This window comes from Coptis chinensis, chromosome 7 (genome assembly GCF_015680905.1).
Source record: "Coptis chinensis isolate HL-2020 chromosome 7, ASM1568090v1, whole genome shotgun sequence".
NCBI lineage: Eukaryota > Viridiplantae > Streptophyta > Magnoliopsida > Ranunculales > Ranunculaceae > Coptis > Coptis chinensis.
In genome coordinates, this window is record NC_141462.1 from 8,698,758 (window position 1) to 8,719,195 (window position 20,438).

The 20,438-nt window shown below is 35.6% G+C and overlaps 2 protein-coding genes and 4 non-coding genes across 7 annotated transcripts; all 6 read right to left on the reverse strand.

Annotated features, from left to right (window-relative positions):
* Positions 1–1,132: 1,132 nt before the first annotated feature.
* On the reverse strand, positions 1,133–5,295 carry LOC147485794 (histone-lysine N-methyltransferase SUVR3-like). 2 transcript variants are annotated; one of them, XM_086571262.1, is made up of 2 exons: positions 4,667–5,295; positions 1,133–1,826 (listed from the first exon to the last, which is right to left on the reverse strand). In XM_086571262.1, the coding sequence occupies exons 1-2, from the start codon at positions 5,244–5,246 to the stop codon at positions 1,438–1,440; spliced, it is 969 nt and encodes a 322-aa protein (XP_086427388.1). In that variant the 5' UTR covers positions 5,247–5,295; the 3' UTR covers positions 1,133–1,437. The 2 variants fall into 2 exon arrangements, with proteins under 2 accessions (XP_086427388.1, XP_086427387.1); XM_086571261.1 differs by having other exon boundaries at positions 4,625–5,294.
* On the reverse strand, positions 3,842–3,927 carry LOC147485795 (small nucleolar RNA Z102/R77). The gene has a single exon (XR_015203423.1). It is a non-coding gene; the product is annotated as a small nucleolar RNA Z102/R77 (small nucleolar RNA).
* Positions 4,103–4,186, reverse strand: LOC147485796 (small nucleolar RNA Z102/R77). Its single transcript, XR_015203426.1, has one exon. It is a non-coding gene; the product is annotated as a small nucleolar RNA Z102/R77 (small nucleolar RNA).
* Positions 4,275–4,360, reverse strand: LOC147485797 (small nucleolar RNA Z101). The gene has a single exon (XR_015203421.1). It is a non-coding gene; the product is annotated as a small nucleolar RNA Z101 (small nucleolar RNA).
* On the reverse strand, positions 4,480–4,560 carry LOC147485798 (small nucleolar RNA SNORD36). The gene has a single exon (XR_015203399.1). It is a non-coding gene; the product is annotated as a small nucleolar RNA SNORD36 (small nucleolar RNA).
* A 542-nt stretch (positions 5,296–5,837) lies between the features above and the next one.
* On the reverse strand, positions 5,838–9,486 carry LOC147485799 (uncharacterized). Its single transcript, XM_086573318.1, has 4 exons — positions 9,031–9,486; positions 8,577–8,772; positions 6,827–6,958; positions 5,838–6,315 (listed from the first exon to the last, which is right to left on the reverse strand). The coding sequence occupies exons 1-4, from the start codon at positions 9,321–9,323 to the stop codon at positions 6,190–6,192; spliced, it is 747 nt and encodes a 248-aa protein (XP_086429444.1). The 5' UTR covers positions 9,324–9,486; the 3' UTR covers positions 5,838–6,189.
* Between the last annotated feature and the right edge of the window lie 10,952 nt (positions 9,487–20,438).

Sequence of the window (20,438 nt, forward strand, 5' to 3'; positions counted from 1 at the left end):
AGCACCCTGCTTATCAAAAATCCCACATTCTTTGGTCCCGTGATCAATTGATAATCTTCTTCCGTGATCAAAACGTGCCATAATATACCCTCTTCCTAAGGGTGTTATCAACCAATCACATTTTGGCTTCCATAGAGTAGATGCTATTCTTCTAACTTCTTCTAAGTTAATCATTTTGAGATCTAAAACGACCCACCAAAGCAAACTTACAAAATTCCAAACCTTTTTCCACTCATCATCTATTAATGCAATTGTGGGAAACTCACCTTGCTCTCTCGGAATTAGTAGCGCAACTAAGTCCACATTACGACCATATTTTGTCTGGCAGCAGCAGCATAAGATTTCTTATCCCCGCACCTCATTAGTGGTAACACCTTGGTTTAGTGTCTCTATCGCGTTGTTATCCTTCTCCCCGTGTCGGCGAAGAAGCTCTATTATTACTTCCATAATTTAGTTGATTTCACCTCCATCGATACTAAAAGGTAGATTAGCCATCGTGGAGGAGAGATATATCGCAAAGAAAAGCGAAGAACCCTCGGTCACCACCGGGTCAACCAAAGTCAAACATTTTGGAGGCAAGTTTTCCCTCCACCGATTCAATCCTATCTCTAATTTTCAGTCAACCGAGGTCAAACATTTTGGAGGCAAGTTTTCCCTCCACCGATTCAATCCTATCTCTAATTTTCAATTGGGAGCTATATAGTGTTGTAGTCTATAAATTAATGTGTAAGTGGAGTTGTTAAATCCTAATAGCACCTGGTGGAGCCTAGGTAGAAGTGTAACTTTACACCACCCATTAGAGATGAACTAAGACCGGCAAATAATGAGAAATATATTTGGGCAATCATACGGCTAGATACACCTTTCCGTTGAGAGAGATCTCTACGATTTTGAGTTTTATTTTGGTGTACAAATTTTACTTGTAGAAACTGATAATTTTCAACATTTGTCAAATAGCGTACATGTGCAGAACTTTTAGATTCCAAGTTTGGCATTGACAAGAGTTTCTGTTAAGATTCCAAGTTTGGCATTGACAAGATATTTTGTTAAAAACCAAGTTCCCTTTATAACGAACTCATACCAGAAACTGGATTACAAATAAAGCTGTAATGGTCATGATTTCCCTACTACATTGAACTTATAACAGAATTATATTTCTTGCAAAACATTATTATAAAAACAATTTATAACCAGCAACAAGTACACATTCCATCACCCACAACACTACAAGCTCCAGTCCAGACAATTCAAAAAATATCAATGCTTCAACACAAAGCAGCATCAGGCTTCACAACTAGTACCTATTGCTACAGAGTACAGACCCATTGTCTCTACCCTGCTACAAAAGTTTTTGCCATCAGACTCACCGTGCCTTGAACAGAGAGATAAACGTGAGCAATATTCTCCAACAGAAGAACTCTATTTAGATAAATCACATCAAGTATTTTCAGATGGAAGGAATCCAAAACAATAAGAGCTGCCGCAATAGCACCTTAAACCATTTGGACTGAGCCTAACATCTCCATAACTGAAAACAAGTTCTTCACCTTCTAGTACATCTCTTGAAGTGAAGAAGCATAGGCGAGGAAACAACATCCCAGAGTTTCTTACTAACACGGTCAACAGATTGCCACCATCACATGCATGGTTGATAAACCGTGCAATATTTCCTACCTTGGTCGCATCAATATTCACCCTCAAACATGCTTTCCCAGATGGTAGATGCTCTCTCACAACAAGTAGTGCAGATGGACACTTGCCACTTGCTGCAAGTTCATCATACTTCTGTTGTCGGCATCTCGCTTCAGCTGTTGTCAATAGTTCACCTACACAAATAAAAAAGGATTCAGATAACAATACCTAACGGAACAGAAAGGGGTCCACCCATTCCAATCCAATGAACATCACAAATGGCAACATTGAAAATGTACTTTCAGCAACACTTCAAAGTTTGGTAAACATGAAGAATCAGGAAGCTTCTGTTACTTCCAAAGAACAACAACAAAAATGCACAGATATAAGGGTACAAGTCAAATACAAGTAATAACACGACAAGGAACCAGAAGCAAACCATTACAACACAAAAGGTAGAAAAAACTACTGTCCAACAAACTTGTAACATGATCTGATTTGTCCTCACCTAATTCACAACAAATCTCTACTAAAAAACAACATTATACGGGAAAGCACAGGTGTAAAGGAACAAATTAATCAAATTGGAGAGGAATGTTTGTCTCATGGCCAGTCCCAAGAGGTAAAAGCAGCAACGCTGCTCCACAAGGCAATGGAATATGAGACCGCCCTTACCACGGTGGAACTCTTCGACAAGAACCAACAACGTATCAAAGGGCTTTGTCTGTGACGCTTTACTTAGGAATCTACTTAACAATGAAATGGTTCGGCTCCTTGCAATTAAGAAGAGAGATTTTCAGCCATAAAATCATCCCCGTCACATCAATGGTTGAAAACAACTAGAAACAAAAATATATAGCAAACAAACAGAAAAAATCAATGAACAAAGATGAAGGAAACACATACAATGGGAAGCAGATTAACATAGAATGTAAATACAAATTACAATAGCTGTTTGCATGGTGGTAACAAAAAATACTGATCTGTCCTCTACAGAATTCATTTTATCACAAGGCATCCCATGACTAATTAAAATAAAAATTAAAGTTGGAACTAATCAAATAAATTGAGAATAATGTGTGCCCATGGCCAGTCCCAAGTTGTAATGGCAACAACGCTGCTCCACAAGACAACAAGATATGGAAACCCGCCGTACCGCCTGTATGGCTTATGATGTGACATTTACTTGGGAATGTACAAACAATGAAATGGTTCACTCCTAATTAAGCATAGCATCACATGAAATGGTTCATTTTATCGTAAAGCATACCATGAATAATTGGAATAAAAAAAATCAAAAATTAAAATTAGAACTAATCAAACATATTGGAGAATAATGTGCGTCCATGGCCAGTCCCAAGTGGTAATGGCAACAACGCTGCTCCACAAGACGACAGGATATGGAAACCCACCGTACCTCCCGTACGGCTTATTATGTGACATTTACTTAGGAATTTACGAACAATGAAATGGTTCGCTCCTTGTAATTAAGTATAGCATCACATGAAATGGTTCATTTTATCATAAAGCATACCATGAATAATTGGAATAAAAAATTAAAAGTTGGAACAAATTGGAGAAAATGTACGTCCCATGGCCAGTCCCAAGTGGTAATGGCAGCAACGCTGCTCCACAAGACGACAGGATATGGAAACCTGCTCCTAAAAGCTTATTGTGTGACGCTTTACTCGAATGTGCAAACATTGGAAAATTGTCCGCTCCCTTAACAGAGTAGAGAGATTTCCAGCCAGAAAATCGTCCCCGTCAGAATCAAACCACCCAAAAAATGACTAACCACATATAATCATCAGCAATCAATAAAAGAACTTAAAAAGACATAGAAAATCGTCCCCATCAGAATCAACCCACCCAATAAATGACAATTAACCACATACAATCATCAGCAATCAATAAAAGAATTTAAAAATACATAGAAAAGATTGATACCCATTAGACATACGAACACATCATATCCTAGACAACAACAATGTAAAATACAAGGCATAAAAAGAAAAAAAAGAGTATTGGTAACTGTTGAATTGATCCATTTTGAATTAGTAAAAAGGAAAATGTACACGATGCAAAGATACAGTTTTATGTCAAATACATTTCAAAACCGAAATGCTCACTTATTCTATGAATTTACAATGTTAGGACATGCAATTCATTATAATAGCAGTATTTCAGGTTACATTTAGTGTATGTTACAGAATGATCAGATAGAGCTAATACTTGATGTGCCATCATATCGGCAATCAAACCAATAGGGAAACAATCCTAATCATCATATCATTCTTTAACAAGATAACTACCATATAATAAAAATCAAGATAAAATATGCCACATAGATGAGTGAACAGCAAAACAGAGGGTGAACAACTAAAACCAACAAAAAAGCAGTAAAACAATTCAGAAGGTAAATATATACAAGTAAAAAATTATAATATTTAAACTTTTCTGTAATGCTGGAGAATGATCAGATAGAGCTAATACATGATTTGCCATCATATCAGCAATCAAACCAATAGGGAAATAAATAATCATCACGTCATTCTCTACCAAGATAATCAACTAATGCAGAAAGAGCACAACATCTGACATAATAGAAAAAAAAAACTCGCACTTTACAAACAGACAACCAATAAAGGCATCAGACCTCCAAGATGTTTACATCAAAAGAATTCAGACGCAAATTACCCATTAAGGAGTGAATCATCATTTGCCAAAAACTACCTTTTAATAAGATTAAACTATTTCACACACAACTAAATATTAAATCGTTGAGCTTCAGAGCATTGGTAACTTATACAGTGGTCAATTAATATTTTTATGGCATGAGATAGACTTTGAGCATCAGTTTTAAAAAGCTCGATATTTGAAGCCTCATTCCGAAGTCAGACAATTATCATATTAATTCATCATCTGCTCAAACCATCTCTTTAGCAATTGGCAACAATAAATAAATGCACATTAAAAGGTTATTTATTTATACCTGCATACTCACAAACAAATTCTCCTTGTCTAATGAACTCACCAGCATGCAAGCCCCAACCTTTCCTTCCATCCTTGACAACTCTCAATCTAACCGAAACCCCATTTTGAGTCAACCTATTCCGACAACTCAAATCACAAACACATCTCTCTCCACACTCACTCATAACCTCATATTCAAAACCAAACTCAGAATCAAACTCAGGTTTCAACCTACAACAAACACACTCATCCCCAGAACAAATACCCTCACAATCACACCCAAACCCATCCTCAATCGTTAACAAACTAGAAACCGTCTGTTTCAGATAAATCGATGAATTGAAACAGCCCCATTGTTGAGATGGGTTAGAAAGTTGAAGTATTTGACACGGGGTGTAAACAAAATAAGAATAAGGCTCAGAATCAGGTGTATTGTTAATGAATGGTATTGGGTGGGTTTCTAAGTTTTGAGAGGCGTCTAATGATCTTGAGATTGTGATTTGTTTGGAGATTTGGTGAAGGAATTTGCAGGTTAGAGAAGATGAAGCTAGATCTAGAGGAGAAAGCCATGGAAGGAGTAAATCGGCGCATTGGAAAAAGAGGCTTGGGAATTTTTTGTTTGCTGTTTCTAGTGGTTGCATAGTAGGGTTTAAGGAATAACGAGGTGCTTTTATAGGCCTCGTTTTAGAGTTTATGGAGGCAGTAAACCCTAATAATATAATAGTTTAGACGGTGGGTGTGATTGGGCTTTTCTTGGAGGCCCATTATAGGCTAGGGCTTTGTAATTGTGTACACGTGTTTTTCGAGCAAGGCCCAAAATATTGAATTTGGTGAATATTTCGATGACCCAAAAACCGATATATATCAAAAATATTATAGATATATATATTTTTTTTTACCAGTCAAAATTTTATTTTGATGTTGATATATTATAAATATCGTCGATTATATCAGAAATATCGTCAACAATATTTGGTCAAAATCAACAATATCGATCAAAATCAACAGTTTATATCGTATATATCGATCGATATATATTAGAAATTGCGATATATATCAAAAAAAAAAATTCAATATTCAGTTGAAATATATCAAATATATCCATATCGGTGTACCAAAAAAACAATACATATCAGATATATCGGCAATATTTTGGGCTTGTCTTCGTTGAACTTAAGTATAGTTGTCTAAAAAGGAGTGGAGTAATAATGATTGAATAACGAGTCTATAAGTACTAAGGAAATAAACAGTGAATTGCATTAGTATAGATAAAAGAATTTGATCCAGATACAGAAACCAAATAATCTTCATCCGTTTCCTAGACAGAATCGACGGTAATAAATCTTGAGCCAGAATGTTATGTCAGGCAAGCTTTGACACTTCAATATATATTTACCAAAATTTGATAAGCTTATTCCAGTACAAGCTCCAAAGACAGCTCAACTGAACAAGTGAAGAGGATCCACCTACTGGGCATGCTCGATTTATATGGACTTGAATGGCATGAAAGTGCACTCCAACCAATGGAGATGGGAGTTACTGCGGTTAGCATATTTGTTTCTGATAATAATTTGTATGTGAATTTCAAGTCCTGTCTTGTCCGTAGGAATTCTCCAGGACTTGAACTCCTGGTCCATAAATCAACCGGCAGCGATCACTAAAGGATCCCACAAGTCGAGAGACCACCTCCTTGAAGAACATGGATGCGACCTGCACATAAACCACCAGCAGTGTCAGGCTGATTCTGAAAAATTCTCCAGCTCAATTTTCAAGGAAAATGGGGAAATGACGAGTGTCAGAATATCAAATTTTTTGTAATATATCATATACTACACACCCTGATTGGTTTTTAGATAAACTGAAAGTTGGACAGAGTACTAGTATGGAGTTGTTCATACATCAAAAACAGAATTTAGTCCATATTCTTGGTCACCACAGAAGTCCTCCAAAAAAAACTACCTAAGATAAATGATAGTACAAGAGGGCCAAATGTTGATATCTGCTGTAATCAACTTCAATTGATTTTAATAAAATCTTTTATCAATCCAAACAAAAACAATCTTACAAACCTGAGATAAGACGTTTAACATTTTGGGGAAGTAGGTTTGAATTATACAGTCATCCATTATGCATAACATGAAATGTTGAAGTTGGTCAGAACAGAATGCAGAAAACTGGCAATGAATTTTAAAGAATTATTGCAAGCAAGGGTAAATCATACCTGCCGATAAAGTGGTGACTGGAACTTGAAATCCACCATGAAATAAAGGCCACATGTTCCTGGGATCGGTCCGGGACTGAACTCCCATACGTTGATCAGATGATCAAAAAGATTGCTCTCTGACGCAGTTGTCTGGAAGTTAGCAGATAGGGATATGAGTTGGATATCTAGAGTATAGCAACTAAGGAAAAAGTAACATGTTTATAGCGAAAAACTATTTGGCATATCAACAATCACAGAAATAATCTACAAAAGCCAAATATTATAAGTGATCCATCAGCCAAGTTCTAATTAAAGTCCAAAGCACTCACAGATTATGGTGCATCAATAAGGGGCCATAACCCTCTACATTGAAAAAATGTAACAGCCTCATGAAGTGGCAAGCTTTTATAAGTGTTCAAACAAAAATTTGATATTAAAATCATTAAACCAATAGAAAAAAAAATCAAGCATATCTGCTATGCCCGAAAACAATGGTAAGTCATGGTCAGTATTCGTTATCGTGCAATAGTGTATCACTGTGCGACTGACCAACTGTTACCCCAATTCTCTAGACAAACAAAACAATTTTCTGGATAGTAACGAGATCATGCAAAACAATTCTCATATAGTTTTTCCACCCTTTCAAAAATCTGTTTTAGTTTATTCAGATGTTATAGAAGTTGTCTTTTCTTTTTTCTTGTTTTTTTAACAGTATGTCCTTCCAATACTGACAGGGAAAAAGAACATACCCCTCGTAATTGGGGTTTTTCAACAACCTGATTCCTAAGAGGATTGTTATGGTCCAAAATGGAGAAAAGACTTGCTAATGTTCCTAATATCAACACAAAGGGGGAAATGTCATCTACTTCATACTCAATCGTGGCCAATGAATTATTCGCTAGATGGCTTAGAATCATAAGGAAAATGTTCTGTTCTTTCTTTTTCTGCCTTTGCCCTTTATATTGGAGCGGGAGAGGCCTGTGGAACACAGTGCTCATGTTTGAGGAGGGAGAGGCATCTTGCTAATGCTTGTGATTGGAAGTTGATCTGAAGCACCACATTTCACAAAACATGGAGGCTACCTTTGTCAAATCACGGATGTATAGTATATTATCAAAGATATGATGTCATCTTAAGATCACAAAAGTCTAACGAGGATTACTGTCCTTTCCCATAAGGTACAAACTCTAAAAACAATGACAAGATAGGCCACTGAAAGAGGCTTTGTGAAAAAAAAGGTTAACACTGGGTTGTACTCGGAAAATACTGAAAAAATTTCAAAATAGAGGAGGCTTGAGAACCTTTTCCTCAGTCGCACCTACTGCTGCTCTCCAGTTTGCTTTAACAGACGTTCTTTCAATCTTAGTGTGTGGTTCTAATTTTGATGGCATCGAAAAAAGGATCTGATTTAAAAGAGGTAATCTTCATAGCTTCTTGCAACCATGATAGGGTGCACTTTCATTTCTTAATTACTATATTACGCATTATGTCGATCACAAACGAATCTACTTTAATAAGCTCATTTTTCCTACCCCAGTAATCAAAACATGGGCGACAACAGCAACACTCCTATACTGCTGTGTTTTTAGGCTTGTTCATTCATGTTTTGCCCCATCTGATCACAAAAAATAAGTAAAAAAATACTTTTCTGGAATCATCACATACCAACATGTTATGCATCAGGTTTTTGCACAACCTACTAGTTCAAGCTAAATAAAGATAACATTTTCTGGTTTTATGTAACTACCAAGAGACATAAACAAATTACCTTTATGTACTTTGGTTTGGTCATTTCTACATGAGACATATAGCTTTCAACAAGAAATTTAAAACCAATCTCCAACTCGGCATCAAAAGATCCATCTGGATTGTGTCGAACTATCTTTGAGCGTTGACACCATGGAAGAAAGTCTTCATACATGTCAACAGCTGCAACGACTGCAAATAATTGCTCCGGAGTATACCTGATAGACAGAGAAGATTAAATGTAAGAAGCCAACAAGTTAAATTCTATTCGGAGGTCAAAAATAAGAATAAGCTTTTTTTCGATAATAATCTTAACTGTACTATACACAATAAGAATAAGCTTTTAACTGCACAAAAACCAATATATAGAAAAAAAATTATGGAACACTAGACAGCCCCAGAATCTACATCTCTGAGTACTAATATCAAACAACAACATTGCAACGCATCAAGCTTAACAAACAAATTAACATTACCCCATCACGCGCTTCTCCTCATACGTCTTAGAGAGAACACTCCCTTCCTCTCCATCACCACAACCAAGAAACCCCCTTATTTGAGCCGATTGATGCAAATCTCTAATCGAAAAAATTCTCTCTTTATCATTACTAATCAATTTCTCAACACATGGTACCCCAACACCTGGAATACTACTAGACCATCTATTCGAAACATATTTCCCAAATTGACTACTTGTACATGAAGATCTATTCATATTGCGCAATAACAATGCCCGGGCCGCCTTCGACGCAGAATCAAAGGGTGGCATTCTTAATTATTATTAATGCAAATTAGCAGTTACCCTTTACTTAAAATGTTTAAATAAACGAAGATCAGAGGGGTTTTATTGGTATTTTATTGACTAGCTGAGGTAGAAATGGCGGTAAAATTGATAGGGTTTTCTGAGAAGTTTCTAATGCCGAAGGTGTTGGAGTTTTATGGAAAGGTTGGTTTGGTGGGAAAATAAAGAGATGTTGGCAAGCGTGTGGACGTGCGCTTCATTCATTTATTTGATTGTTTAAAGAGATCTTTGATGTGGATGGAAATGCAAACATACGTAGCAATTAGTATTTATTATTAGGCTATTTTAGTTTGATTTTTAATTTGTTTATGAACAAAAAAAAATATGTAAACCAATCTTTAATATATACTAGCAAGATGTACGTGCTTTGCACGTTGTTAACAAACAAATTTATTACATAGTATACAAAGGTTAGTAAACCATTACATATATAACACATCCTAAAGCACCCGTCCATTATGGAATTTATTGGTGGTTGGATTTTTTGAAGAAAGTGAATTGTATCATAAACTTTGACATGCCTTCTGAAATTGATAGGTAAGTTTTTTAGGCCTTATAAGGAAAAGGTAGAGGGAGAGGGGAGACTCCACTTATTGGTTTAGAGAGTAGAGTGACAAAAAGCGCCCAAAGATCATGCATGGTTTTGTTCATGTAGCAAAAAATCTATCTTCGCTTGGTTCAAGACTCATCCTTACATTAGTCTAAAGAGGGGGAGGGAGGAGGGGAGGGGGGGAGATGTGCGTTATAAGCTCGATCGAGATAAGGGAGGGTTAAAGTATTAAACTAAGAGTTGTAACCTAACTTACCATCCGGATTTTATTTCCAAATGAGAACGCTTTGCATCCGGAATGAAAGGTTGAGTACTATCACACGTATTGAACACATTGACTGGCGAGCATGTGTTCCGAAAGTCATAAAATGATAGAGAAACAAACAAAACGTGAATGCTCACTGCAATAATAAGAGAGATGCGTAACATCCATAAACATCCGCTTCACCCACTTTTACGCCACGTAAAAATATGATGCCAAGGGTACCGCAATCACTTCGGATAAGTAGAAGAAACCCAAAGAAGCAGATAAGTTAAGAGTGAAGTTGTGACTTCCAAACTCCTTGGACCGCACCTCGGTAATGCAGGTGGAATCAATCCCGAAAGTGAGTAAAGCCTAGCGTTATTCAACAAAACAAAACAAAGATCCATAGAGCAAAGATATACGATCTTAGTAGTAAAAGAACTATCAAGATGCATACCCATATAGCGAGCTCGGAGTTTGCTCTTCAGACTTCATATATGGTTGTCAAAAAGATATAACACCTGCAGAGCCAGTCTATCCTTTGTCGGAAAGAGTATGCTAAGCAAAAAGTACTATAAAGACGCAGGCCGCCTTTATGACGACAGTTGGTGGAAGGAGTTTGAAATATACTTGTGACAACCAAAGACAACCTCGCGGATTAAGTTACGTCCCTCATTCTTTTCTTGACGTTAACTTCGGTCTCCTCCTTTCATGAAACTTCTCATAATTATTATCTTGTCATGTGTTGATTCTATAGCATTGACACTGGACTTGTGTCTTGCATATTTGTTAATCAAAAAGTTTTTTGCTGCTTGTATTTCATCCTAAGAAGCTTCACCGCTGATTCCAAGCCTTTGTATGGGTCTCTTACATTGATTATGGGGAAAATATCTACAAAGAAGAAGAGTCGATGCAACAATCTAATACAAATTGGATATTTTATTGCATTGATGCACAATCTAAGAGTGTGAGTCTAATTGCAAGGACACAATAATTGTCAATTTGTCACCATAGTTTAATTTAGGTAAGTATTCCACTCCTTCATTTTCTTAATGTTAGCGCGTGTGCTTGATTGAACCGGCCCGATAATTTTATATTAGAGTAAAGATGTTAATTTGTTGGGTTGCAATGCTCTTGCATTTATCGCCGACATCTTTGGTGAATTTTATGATGAATTATCGGTGTCCAAGAACAGATTGCATGCATATGCTTCCGATCGTACAAAAAAATTGAGATGTACTTTCGTGACAATTCTTTATGCAATAGAACGAAATTCACAATCTTACAATGTTACACAAGTTAAAGAATTAATTTAATTAATGGCTGCGAACAAATTGGTGTTTGAAACATTTAAATTGCAACACAAGAACCGCAAGTTGCAATTGGGTGTGCTTTCGTAAGAAGGGTCAACTTGATTGCTTGTGGTCTCCTAAAATAAAATTGATGTACATATTGGTGGTTCTAGTAGGCAACAAAGTATGATTGAAGTCCAAAATATATTGTGACAAGACACATGGACTTCAAGTCATGATTATCCGGCAGAAAATACCGGCAATTAATGATGGTATCAAATTGTGGAGCACTCCCCTTAGCCTCCAAAGGCAAATGTATCTTGTTTTGACTCCTCAAATGCTTCATCTCTCGGCACATACATTGGCAATGGCTTCTCAACCCCCTTTCTGCATTTATATCTCAGAGGAAATTGTATGCGTAAATACATCTTAGTCTCTTCACTAAATTTGAAATGGTGTTTTGGTCCCTAGAAGGGATAACTACAAATACGATATATTTCCAAGAATCAAGTCTAAACATTGTTACAATATGTATAATAGTCGGGGAACCAACCAAGATCGGTTGAGAGGCCTTCAGCTCTACAATCCTTTTGAAAAGGAATCGCTTCACCTCCAAGTTTGGGCCTAGCAAGATCAATCCCTTTGTCTAGATTACCTAAATCATTATATATGGCGAGTCATATATCCGATCCGAAAGTGCTACCTCTCTCCTTGACCATCACCCCCGAGATCACTCGGTTCCTTTTCTCTTAATTCTTTAAGTCCAAATTGGTGTCTCGGAAGGTAGATATGGTTGCTCAAACCAAAAAAAAAAGAAAGCTCAATAATTAATGAACACTCAATGTCATAAGTCGTAGTGGTAATAGATCCTCAGGACCAACTTTTATATATTCCCCTAGCTACCTAAATCCATAATTTTGAAGGTCTCTCTTTCCCACATTATTGTAATATCTGAGGAAGAATATGTTGACCTTCAAGGACAAAATGTTTGACAACAACTAACTCTTTGCTTGACTCAAAGATTAAGACCAACTTAGTAACAAAAAAAAAAAAAAAAAAAAAAAGATTAAGACAAAATGGTTTCACTTTGAATTTTATTCAAGCGTCCACAAATTTTGACTTGTGCATACAAATTCATAGGAAGTAAAGAAGGAAATTACCTTGTTAGAGAAAAATACCCTTTTTCCTAGATGATCTTTCCTTGATTGAACCCATGAATTACAAGAGAAATGAACTGGTTCACACACCAACCCTTCGATGACTATGCTCTCCAAGAAGAATTCCTTTTGGTGTTTATTAGTCAACTATTGAATGGCACTAGGTATTCCAAAATTGGAATCAATGAAGAATTTAGCCATACTCGCTCAACTCGAATATTCGACTTCTTCAACCAATCCTTCAACACTACTTCATTACTCTTCTTGGGTGTCTTTGATCCTTCATTGAACAAAACCATAATATTGAAATTTTCAAGAAAAGCAGTCCTAGTACCAATTAAAAGAAATTGGAATGCCCATCAAAGAAAATGAATTAAAAGTACAAAAAGAGAACATTTCATTCAAGGGCATTGCAAATCTCATTAAAAAATATCAACATATCATATCATTTAATCAGTACATATATCACAACCAAGACCCGGATGCCTCAATTAATGCATTTCGATTGTATTACTAAGGAATAAAATTTCATAGGACAAAACATTTCAAAGAGTAACATATAGCATTTCCGTTAATCTGTAAATAATGATACATCAAACGTTCATTCTAGACAAAAAGAACTACATTTAAATTTCAAGTAAGTAAAGAATAAGTAACCTGCAAGAGATGTCTCCAATCGGAGAACGCTTCGCAATTTTTACGGGCATCTCCAGCTTTGGGTTCAGATTCACTAAGTGGAGAAAAATAATGATCGACCATCTCTCTCATAACTTTGTCCAAACATGAAGGATCCCATTTGCATATATAACACCACAAGGATGTTGTACTCAAAACTGCAATCACCACTTACATGGAATACATGTGATACGGAGAAAATATGAGCAAAACAGTTCTAAAGTTGTACTCACTTACTTGGGAGGGTCATAATAGTTTGAACTATCAATATTTGTTGGGGTAGTATAGAAAAAAAAATCAGTGAAAAACAGAATATTCTTACAACTCTAAAAATTCTTAAGACACTTGAGCTTTCTATAGTCCTGCTAATGTTAAGACAAAAATATTTGCGCTTTTCATTATCCTCTACTTGGGACTGCATCATTATGACTACTTATTCCCATCTCTTCCAAGCAAGGAGCGCTAGTTCAGATTCAAAGTAGGCTTGTCTTCTTCATGTAAAGTTACCCATGCTTAAATCCCATCACCAATCTTTGTATCCATAACCACAATAAAAATCTCATGAAGCATACTAAGGACTGACCCATATGGGATTTTACCACTCAAAAAAATCCACTTCATAGTAAGGGCACCTACACCAACCACTAAATGATGAGACCAATGGCTCTGCATCACAGGATGCACCAAGTCGTTCTCTAAAACAATTAGGAAAAAAAAACTCTAAGATCAGGTTGTGCTTTCTTTATATATTTAGCTTCAATCTTCTTGATAGACTCCTTCAGACATTGCAACTCTGCAGTCACAATGAGATAACCAAAAGAATGCTGAGACAATGGTGGACTCATCCTATTACGCAACTTCACAAGTACACTTGTCATAACTAATTGTATTGTCGGTCCAGGTCGTGACTTAGCCAGGTTAGTGATATATCGCAATAAGAGTGTCATCACTGCCTCCATACACATGCATTGGGCTTATCATGTATAACTCACTGGCGGAATCAATTTTAAGAGCAGCTAAGCCAACATGTCAAATACAAAACTCTTACTGACAACTTCTTGATTAAGCTTTCCAGTGTGGAGAGGTACCCATAAAGAGGGCATTTCTCTAGGAGGGAAGAGCCACTCTTATCGAATTCAACATCGGAGACACAATGGTTTTATCATACACGTGACAATTGGCTGCTCACGTATTGGTTACAGTATTAAGAATTGCTACATTAGCAACCTTATGTGATATAGGTGATTACACGCTGCAATCACCATTCCACCAAATAATCAAATGTGGTAACTTGATTGAATAGCAAATAACTCCATGCCAATTCAATACAGTGGTTCAATTCATTGACTTTTGGACTGCTAAGATTTAAGCATGCCCGCACTCATTAACATGTATTAGGTGGACATGTCCTAGTGCTATTAAACTTCATGATTTTCCAATGAGCTCCTGCAATTGAAGTTAAAATAAAGTTTAAGGTACCAAATGACTGAAATTATAAACAAACCTTGAAGCATTGGCGAAGTAAGAACCAAGCTGTCATTCCCTTTAGCAGCATGACAAGTTTCAACAATAGGATCTATAGAAGATGGGACAGACACCACGGCACCTGCAGGAAGGATCTGTTCTTCAGTGTATGAACCCATTGGATTTCCCCCATAAGCAACAACATCTCCAACACTCCTTCCAGTTAATCCATGACCAACGGCTGTCATCGTCTCAACTGCTTCTCTGCCTGATTAAGGGAAGAGAAAGACATGTCAACAATTTAATCTCACCCTACACTTTCATTTGGTTTTTATTGTTTTGCAAAGCACGATAGTAATCCTTGGATCCTCAAATTTGTTAATACTTGCCATACATTTGTTTCTCATCAATCAAATAATTCACACAAATAAAAACAACTAATTATAATGAAAAAAAGCACAATACCAAAATCAGTATAGTAAGCTGCAATTGCCCAGAAAATGTAATTGAATGTCATAACTACAAACAACAAAAATGAATAATTGAACAATGAACCATACCTAGCAAATACAGGTTTCACTTTGTTACTCTACAATTCATTCGCAAAAGCGGTCCCGCAAAAGATAACCAAATTAAACCATGACACCACCACTCAAAACCCAAATTTGCAATGCATATCCCCCGAGTCATCAAACTAATACCCATAATTTAAGAAAAGTGACAACTCATAGAATACCGCATCAAATGATTCATAGAATACCCCCAAATAATCATTTATGCCAACCAAATGAAATCCCCATTACTGAATTCAATAAACCCAATCTAAAAGCACAAAACTCAATATAATTCACATCATCCACGATACCAACTTTATGCCTTTCCAATACCCAAATACATTTGCCTTAAAACCCACACCAAAATAATCAAAGTTAACAAATCAAAATTTACCAAATTAAAGAGTTTTTTTTTTTTGTTGTAATTATGGCTTGTGAAAATTTTAACAAATTCCATTCAATACTATAAAAGTGATGGTCTAGATAATTAAATTGCAGTACGCGATCAATGAAGAGTAGACTAGTCTCTAATAAAAAGACAGGGAAGATATAGTTCTCCAGAAAATTAAAGCATGGAGCAAAGTTATCTAGTCCAGTACGTAGACGTTGAAATGTTAAATGCACACACCACACTAAACAGGTCGTATACATGGAGAGTTAAAGTAGAAAGTTACAACAAATTAAATCTAACTTTATACCGGGAATGAAATCTAAACTCATTTTCAGATGATAGTTTTGTCTTTTTACAAATCTCTTGCACTGAAATGTCCCATTCCTAGTAATGGACATTGAGCCCAAGTTAATAGATCATCTTCTCTCCATCATTATACCGCGGACTTTTGCACCCGTGAATGATCAAAACAAAGACAAATGAAAGCAAAATAACATTCAATAAACAGATCGTGATTATATTTGTTATAGAAGGAAGAATGGTTTGTTAACAAATAAATAACATACACGCTTTGAATGTATTTGCAAATAACAATATGATGAGAAACTTGAAGAATCAGAGTAGTATTGGTTCCAAAGCACGATTCACAATCTTACCAATAATGAGAAGGAACAAAACCAATAATAGAAAATAATGATGTGGTTTCTACTCCATTATGATGAGTGAGGGATAAAGACATGGGAAGGTTTTTGAGATGGGATATGTGGGTTCCTCTACATGAATCTCTTTTGGAACTCATTTTGTCTCGTTCATCAGTATTCTTCAGAACTCAAGAATGAATATATTCTTTTAAGCTTTCATTACAACATTGACAGCAGGTTCACCGAATTGTCAAAACAACCACCAATGTCTTCAGTAATATTCAAAGAGAACCCTCTTTTTCGACAATTAACCCAATTCGCATCCATCTGGTAAAGAAACAACTGATTTTATCGATTTCAAGGAGAGTGGCTTTTTCAGGGGATTTGCAAGCAAATAGTTGGGAAAAAGTTTCAAATCCTCTCTTTTACTGTTTGCAGGAGACGTAGAGTCGAGATTGAAACGGAAAGGTAAGGTTTTCGTGTATTTATTTGTGGTAATTAAAGTCTTAGTTTATTAAATAACACAATTATTGCTAATTAAATGGCATTAATAGTAATGCGTACAAATGATTGGCCCTATTTAAAAGTGTTAATCAATTGTTTTATTTAAGGACAATATCGGTACTGAAAATTTATAAACACGTAAAAAGACAAAATAGTCCTCATTAATAAATATCTAGACATTTGATTTTATTATTCATCAAGGATATTATGCGTCAGAAAAAGTCCCGGATGAATTTAAGAGGTCACGATCATTATAGGCTATACTAGTAGTAGAGATATAGAAAAACGATGGGCCAAGTGAACATGGAATGTGTGTGGACATAGGGGTATTTTGGTCATTTTATATTTTATTATTATTATTTTTATTTTTTAGGGGCAAAATAGTAATTTAACGTTTAGAAATTTAAAAAAAATAATAAAAAAAAAGGTATATGGATCCCACGTGGGTACCACGTGCACAGTAGCTAGTCAATTTAATGATTTCGAACGGAATATCGATTTCTGCATAATATTACGGTTTTAGAAGAAATTGAAATAGCCACCATATATACGGTGAAAATTTGGATTTTGAATACAAGAAAGATGTTGAAATTCGAGTGTACATTGCAAATGGGTGAAACTAACTTCAATTTCCACTATTGATTAACAATAAACACTATTTCAATTCTCATTATTGATTCACAGTAAACACTCGAAGTTTACTTTAAAAAAACACAACTCGAATTGGGTGAAGTTGCCAACTTCAATTTTCATTGTTGATTCACAACTCAACACTCGAAATATGAATACGACAAAAAACTATATTTTTTTTTGGGTTCAGTCTCGCGAGAGATATGATATCGACTAAAACAGTTTGAAAAAATTATAGCCGGTATACGTTGAGGTGGTGGTGGTGGGGGGGGGGGGGGGAGTGTATTGGACTATTGTTGTTAGGCCTCATTGTTGGGCTTGGGCTGGAGGCCCAATCGAATTCGGTGGTTGCCCAATATAGGACCCTTATTATATTTGTTAGGTGGTTAAGAAAATGGTCAACTGGTGGGACCCTAATACTTAATCTTACATTTCGTCTATATGACCCGTCTTCGCTAGTTTATCGAGAGTACGAATTTGTTCACCAACGGTTTTGCTGGTAGATTCTACCAGCGCCCATAATAGACCACGTGTCCAGCCAAATAGCATTATCACTAATTTTGTTTTCTTTTTTCCCAAAAGTTGTGTTTTGCCTATAATACCCCAATTTTACCACGAAAACCTCTTTTTTCCTTCTGTTCTTATTCTTCTATTCTTACGAATTGGAAACTCAAATTCAAATCTAGCAAATCCCACCAGTATCTAACGCCATTCACATTATTTGATTTGTTATTTGTGAAGTTTATCTCATACTATTTTGAATTGTAAACACTAAGTTTGAACCCCTAGTGTTCTAATTAATTCAAATAGTACGAAAAGGTTTTTTTTAACTTTGTGTTCTTATCAAAATTAGTTAACATTTATTCCATGAACACTTTGGGTTCTGATCTTGCGAAAATTTAATTGTTTTTATTCTAAAACAAATATCAACAATAAACCTTTTATTTTTCTTGTGTTTCTATCAAGAGATTGTAATTGCTAAACAGCTATTGTAACAACTCCAAAGTCTATTGCAATAGAATGGGTATTGATTCTAACGAGGAGTTGAAGATTGTAAGAAAATAGTGGGAGGTGGAGTGGTGGATTGGTGGTGGGAGAAAGAGGGGGTATACTTGGTAATATATAAATTTTAGTTTCCTTATTTTAGTGATAGTTGTTTCACTTGTTTGGCGGGACACGTGGTCTATTATGGGCACCCAATACGTATGGAAGTTGTTTGCTTCTTTATGGACCAGAACAACAATTCGCTCAAGACACACTAAGATAATCATCTCGAGAATCCTACTTGCCTTGTCTTATAAATCTTTTAACATTATTCTCAATATCATTAGGACATGTGAGATCTGTGAAATCTTGATCAAATAAAAAACCAATGAAACTTTCAATGGCTAAAGCTTCCGCTCGGGATAGGATGAGGTTTGGTTTGGATAACGGGCTAAAGAGTTTATATAGATTTTTATAAAGTCGGTTCTCTCAATGAATAACAGTGCCACGAATCCCATATACCCTTTCGAATTGGGTGAATCTTTTGAAAGAACCGTCTACATGAAATTTGCAGGCGTGGCTAGTGATATGGGCTGGTTTAGTTTTTAATGATTCGAACTATATGTTATAATTACTAAAGGTCACCCAAACTTAAATGAATGTAAAACCTGACAAAATAAAAACAACCACAAATAAAACTTTTCCCCTTAGAACATTGTTGGTTTGTTTTTCCTCACAAAAATAAAATATAATAATAACCCATAAACCTTTCATTTCATTCACGGGTTTTCATTAATAATTTTTGGAATAATAGATTAATTGAGTAACATATATAATAATTAACTTTGTGGTGAGCACAAAGTTAAAGAGGCAGTAAACAAAAAAATAAGTTGTTATTTATTTTAAGAAAAACTCATTAGGAGTGAATAAAAATAGGTAGTGGGGGGTCTAAAAAATAGATCCATGTAGCACTACTCAAGTGACAATGGTGTTTGATGGGGCGGTCCTACCCATCAAGACATAACAAGATCTTCAAACAACACAAACAACACAAAGGTAATTACTAGCATGTGTCTTAAATTTCAACAATACAGTTTAAAACAAAAAAAAAAACTAATTTAGTTATATGATTATTTGTAGGAACCCAAAGAAACTATCAAAAAGGGTCATGGCCATCATACAAAGTTTACAAGACAACGTTTAATATAACGATTAATATAACTTTCTTGTATCCCCATACGTTGGCTTAAAAATAATGTCTATTTTACTACTTTGGTATTGTATTTAAAGATAATCTGTAGTTTAAAAAAAATCAATAAATTAGACTTTGTTTTTAGGCCAACTATGTGTTAGAGAATTAGTTCGATGCCTCCTAAGATACTGATATAACTTTCATACCGAAATATCATGTTATACCGATGTACGGTATGGTACCATATCACCATCACTTGTTAATTGTTATGATTGCATCTACTTGTTCTGGGCAGACAAGAGAGTTGTATTCAGAATTATCCTGACCATGTAGACTACAAATAATATCATTAAATTAGGGAATAACACCTCAATTTTATCAAGCTGTAACACATTCTCAATCCCCTCGCATTTTAAATACAAGGAGATTGTTTTCGGTAACAACACTTGGATCAAATGTGAAATTGAAATCGAAATTGATGAGAGTGTAAGGAACAAACTTAATGTACTATACGAATCTACTTCCGAGACTGCCTCTCGGAATTGTTGAAGCGGTTACTTAGGGGAGAGAAGTAAGAGCTTAAAAAGTTTATACTCGCTAGGGAAATCCGCCGGAGGAGAACTGCTATGAAATTCCGTCGTTTCCAGCCGGTACCTGAGGTTATCGTATTTTCCCAGCGAAATTTTAAATATTGTCATCTTTTTCCATGGACTAGCATCGTTTTCTGAAGAGAATTCGAGATTTTCTATTTAATATTAGGACTAATTGAAAAAAAATTGCGAAGGATTTTAAGGAATAAAAAGA

What these genes read in the sequence shown, in the direction of transcription:
- LOC147485794 (XM_086571261.1), bottom strand. Translation starts at nt 5,246, where the DNA reads ATGCAACCACTAGAAACAGCAAACAAAAAATTCCCAAGCCTCTTTTTC. An exon ending in ATTTGTTTGTGAGTATGCAG is followed by an intron (nt 1,827 to 4,624) that starts GTATAAATAAAT and finishes TTATTTGTGTAG; the next exon opens with GTGAACTATTGACAACAGCT.
- LOC147485799 (XM_086573318.1), bottom strand. Translation starts at nt 9,323, where the DNA reads ATGCCACCCTTTGATTCTGCGTCGAAGGCGGCCCGGGCATTGTTATTG. An exon ending in CCAAACCAAAGTACATAAAG is followed by an intron (nt 6,959 to 8,576) that starts GTAATTTGTTTA and finishes GCTAACTTCCAG; the next exon opens with ACAACTGCGTCAGAGAGCAA. An exon ending in AGTCACCACTTTATCGGCAG is followed by an intron (nt 6,316 to 6,826) that starts GTATGATTTACC and finishes GTTTATGTGCAG; the next exon opens with GTCGCATCCATGTTCTTCAA.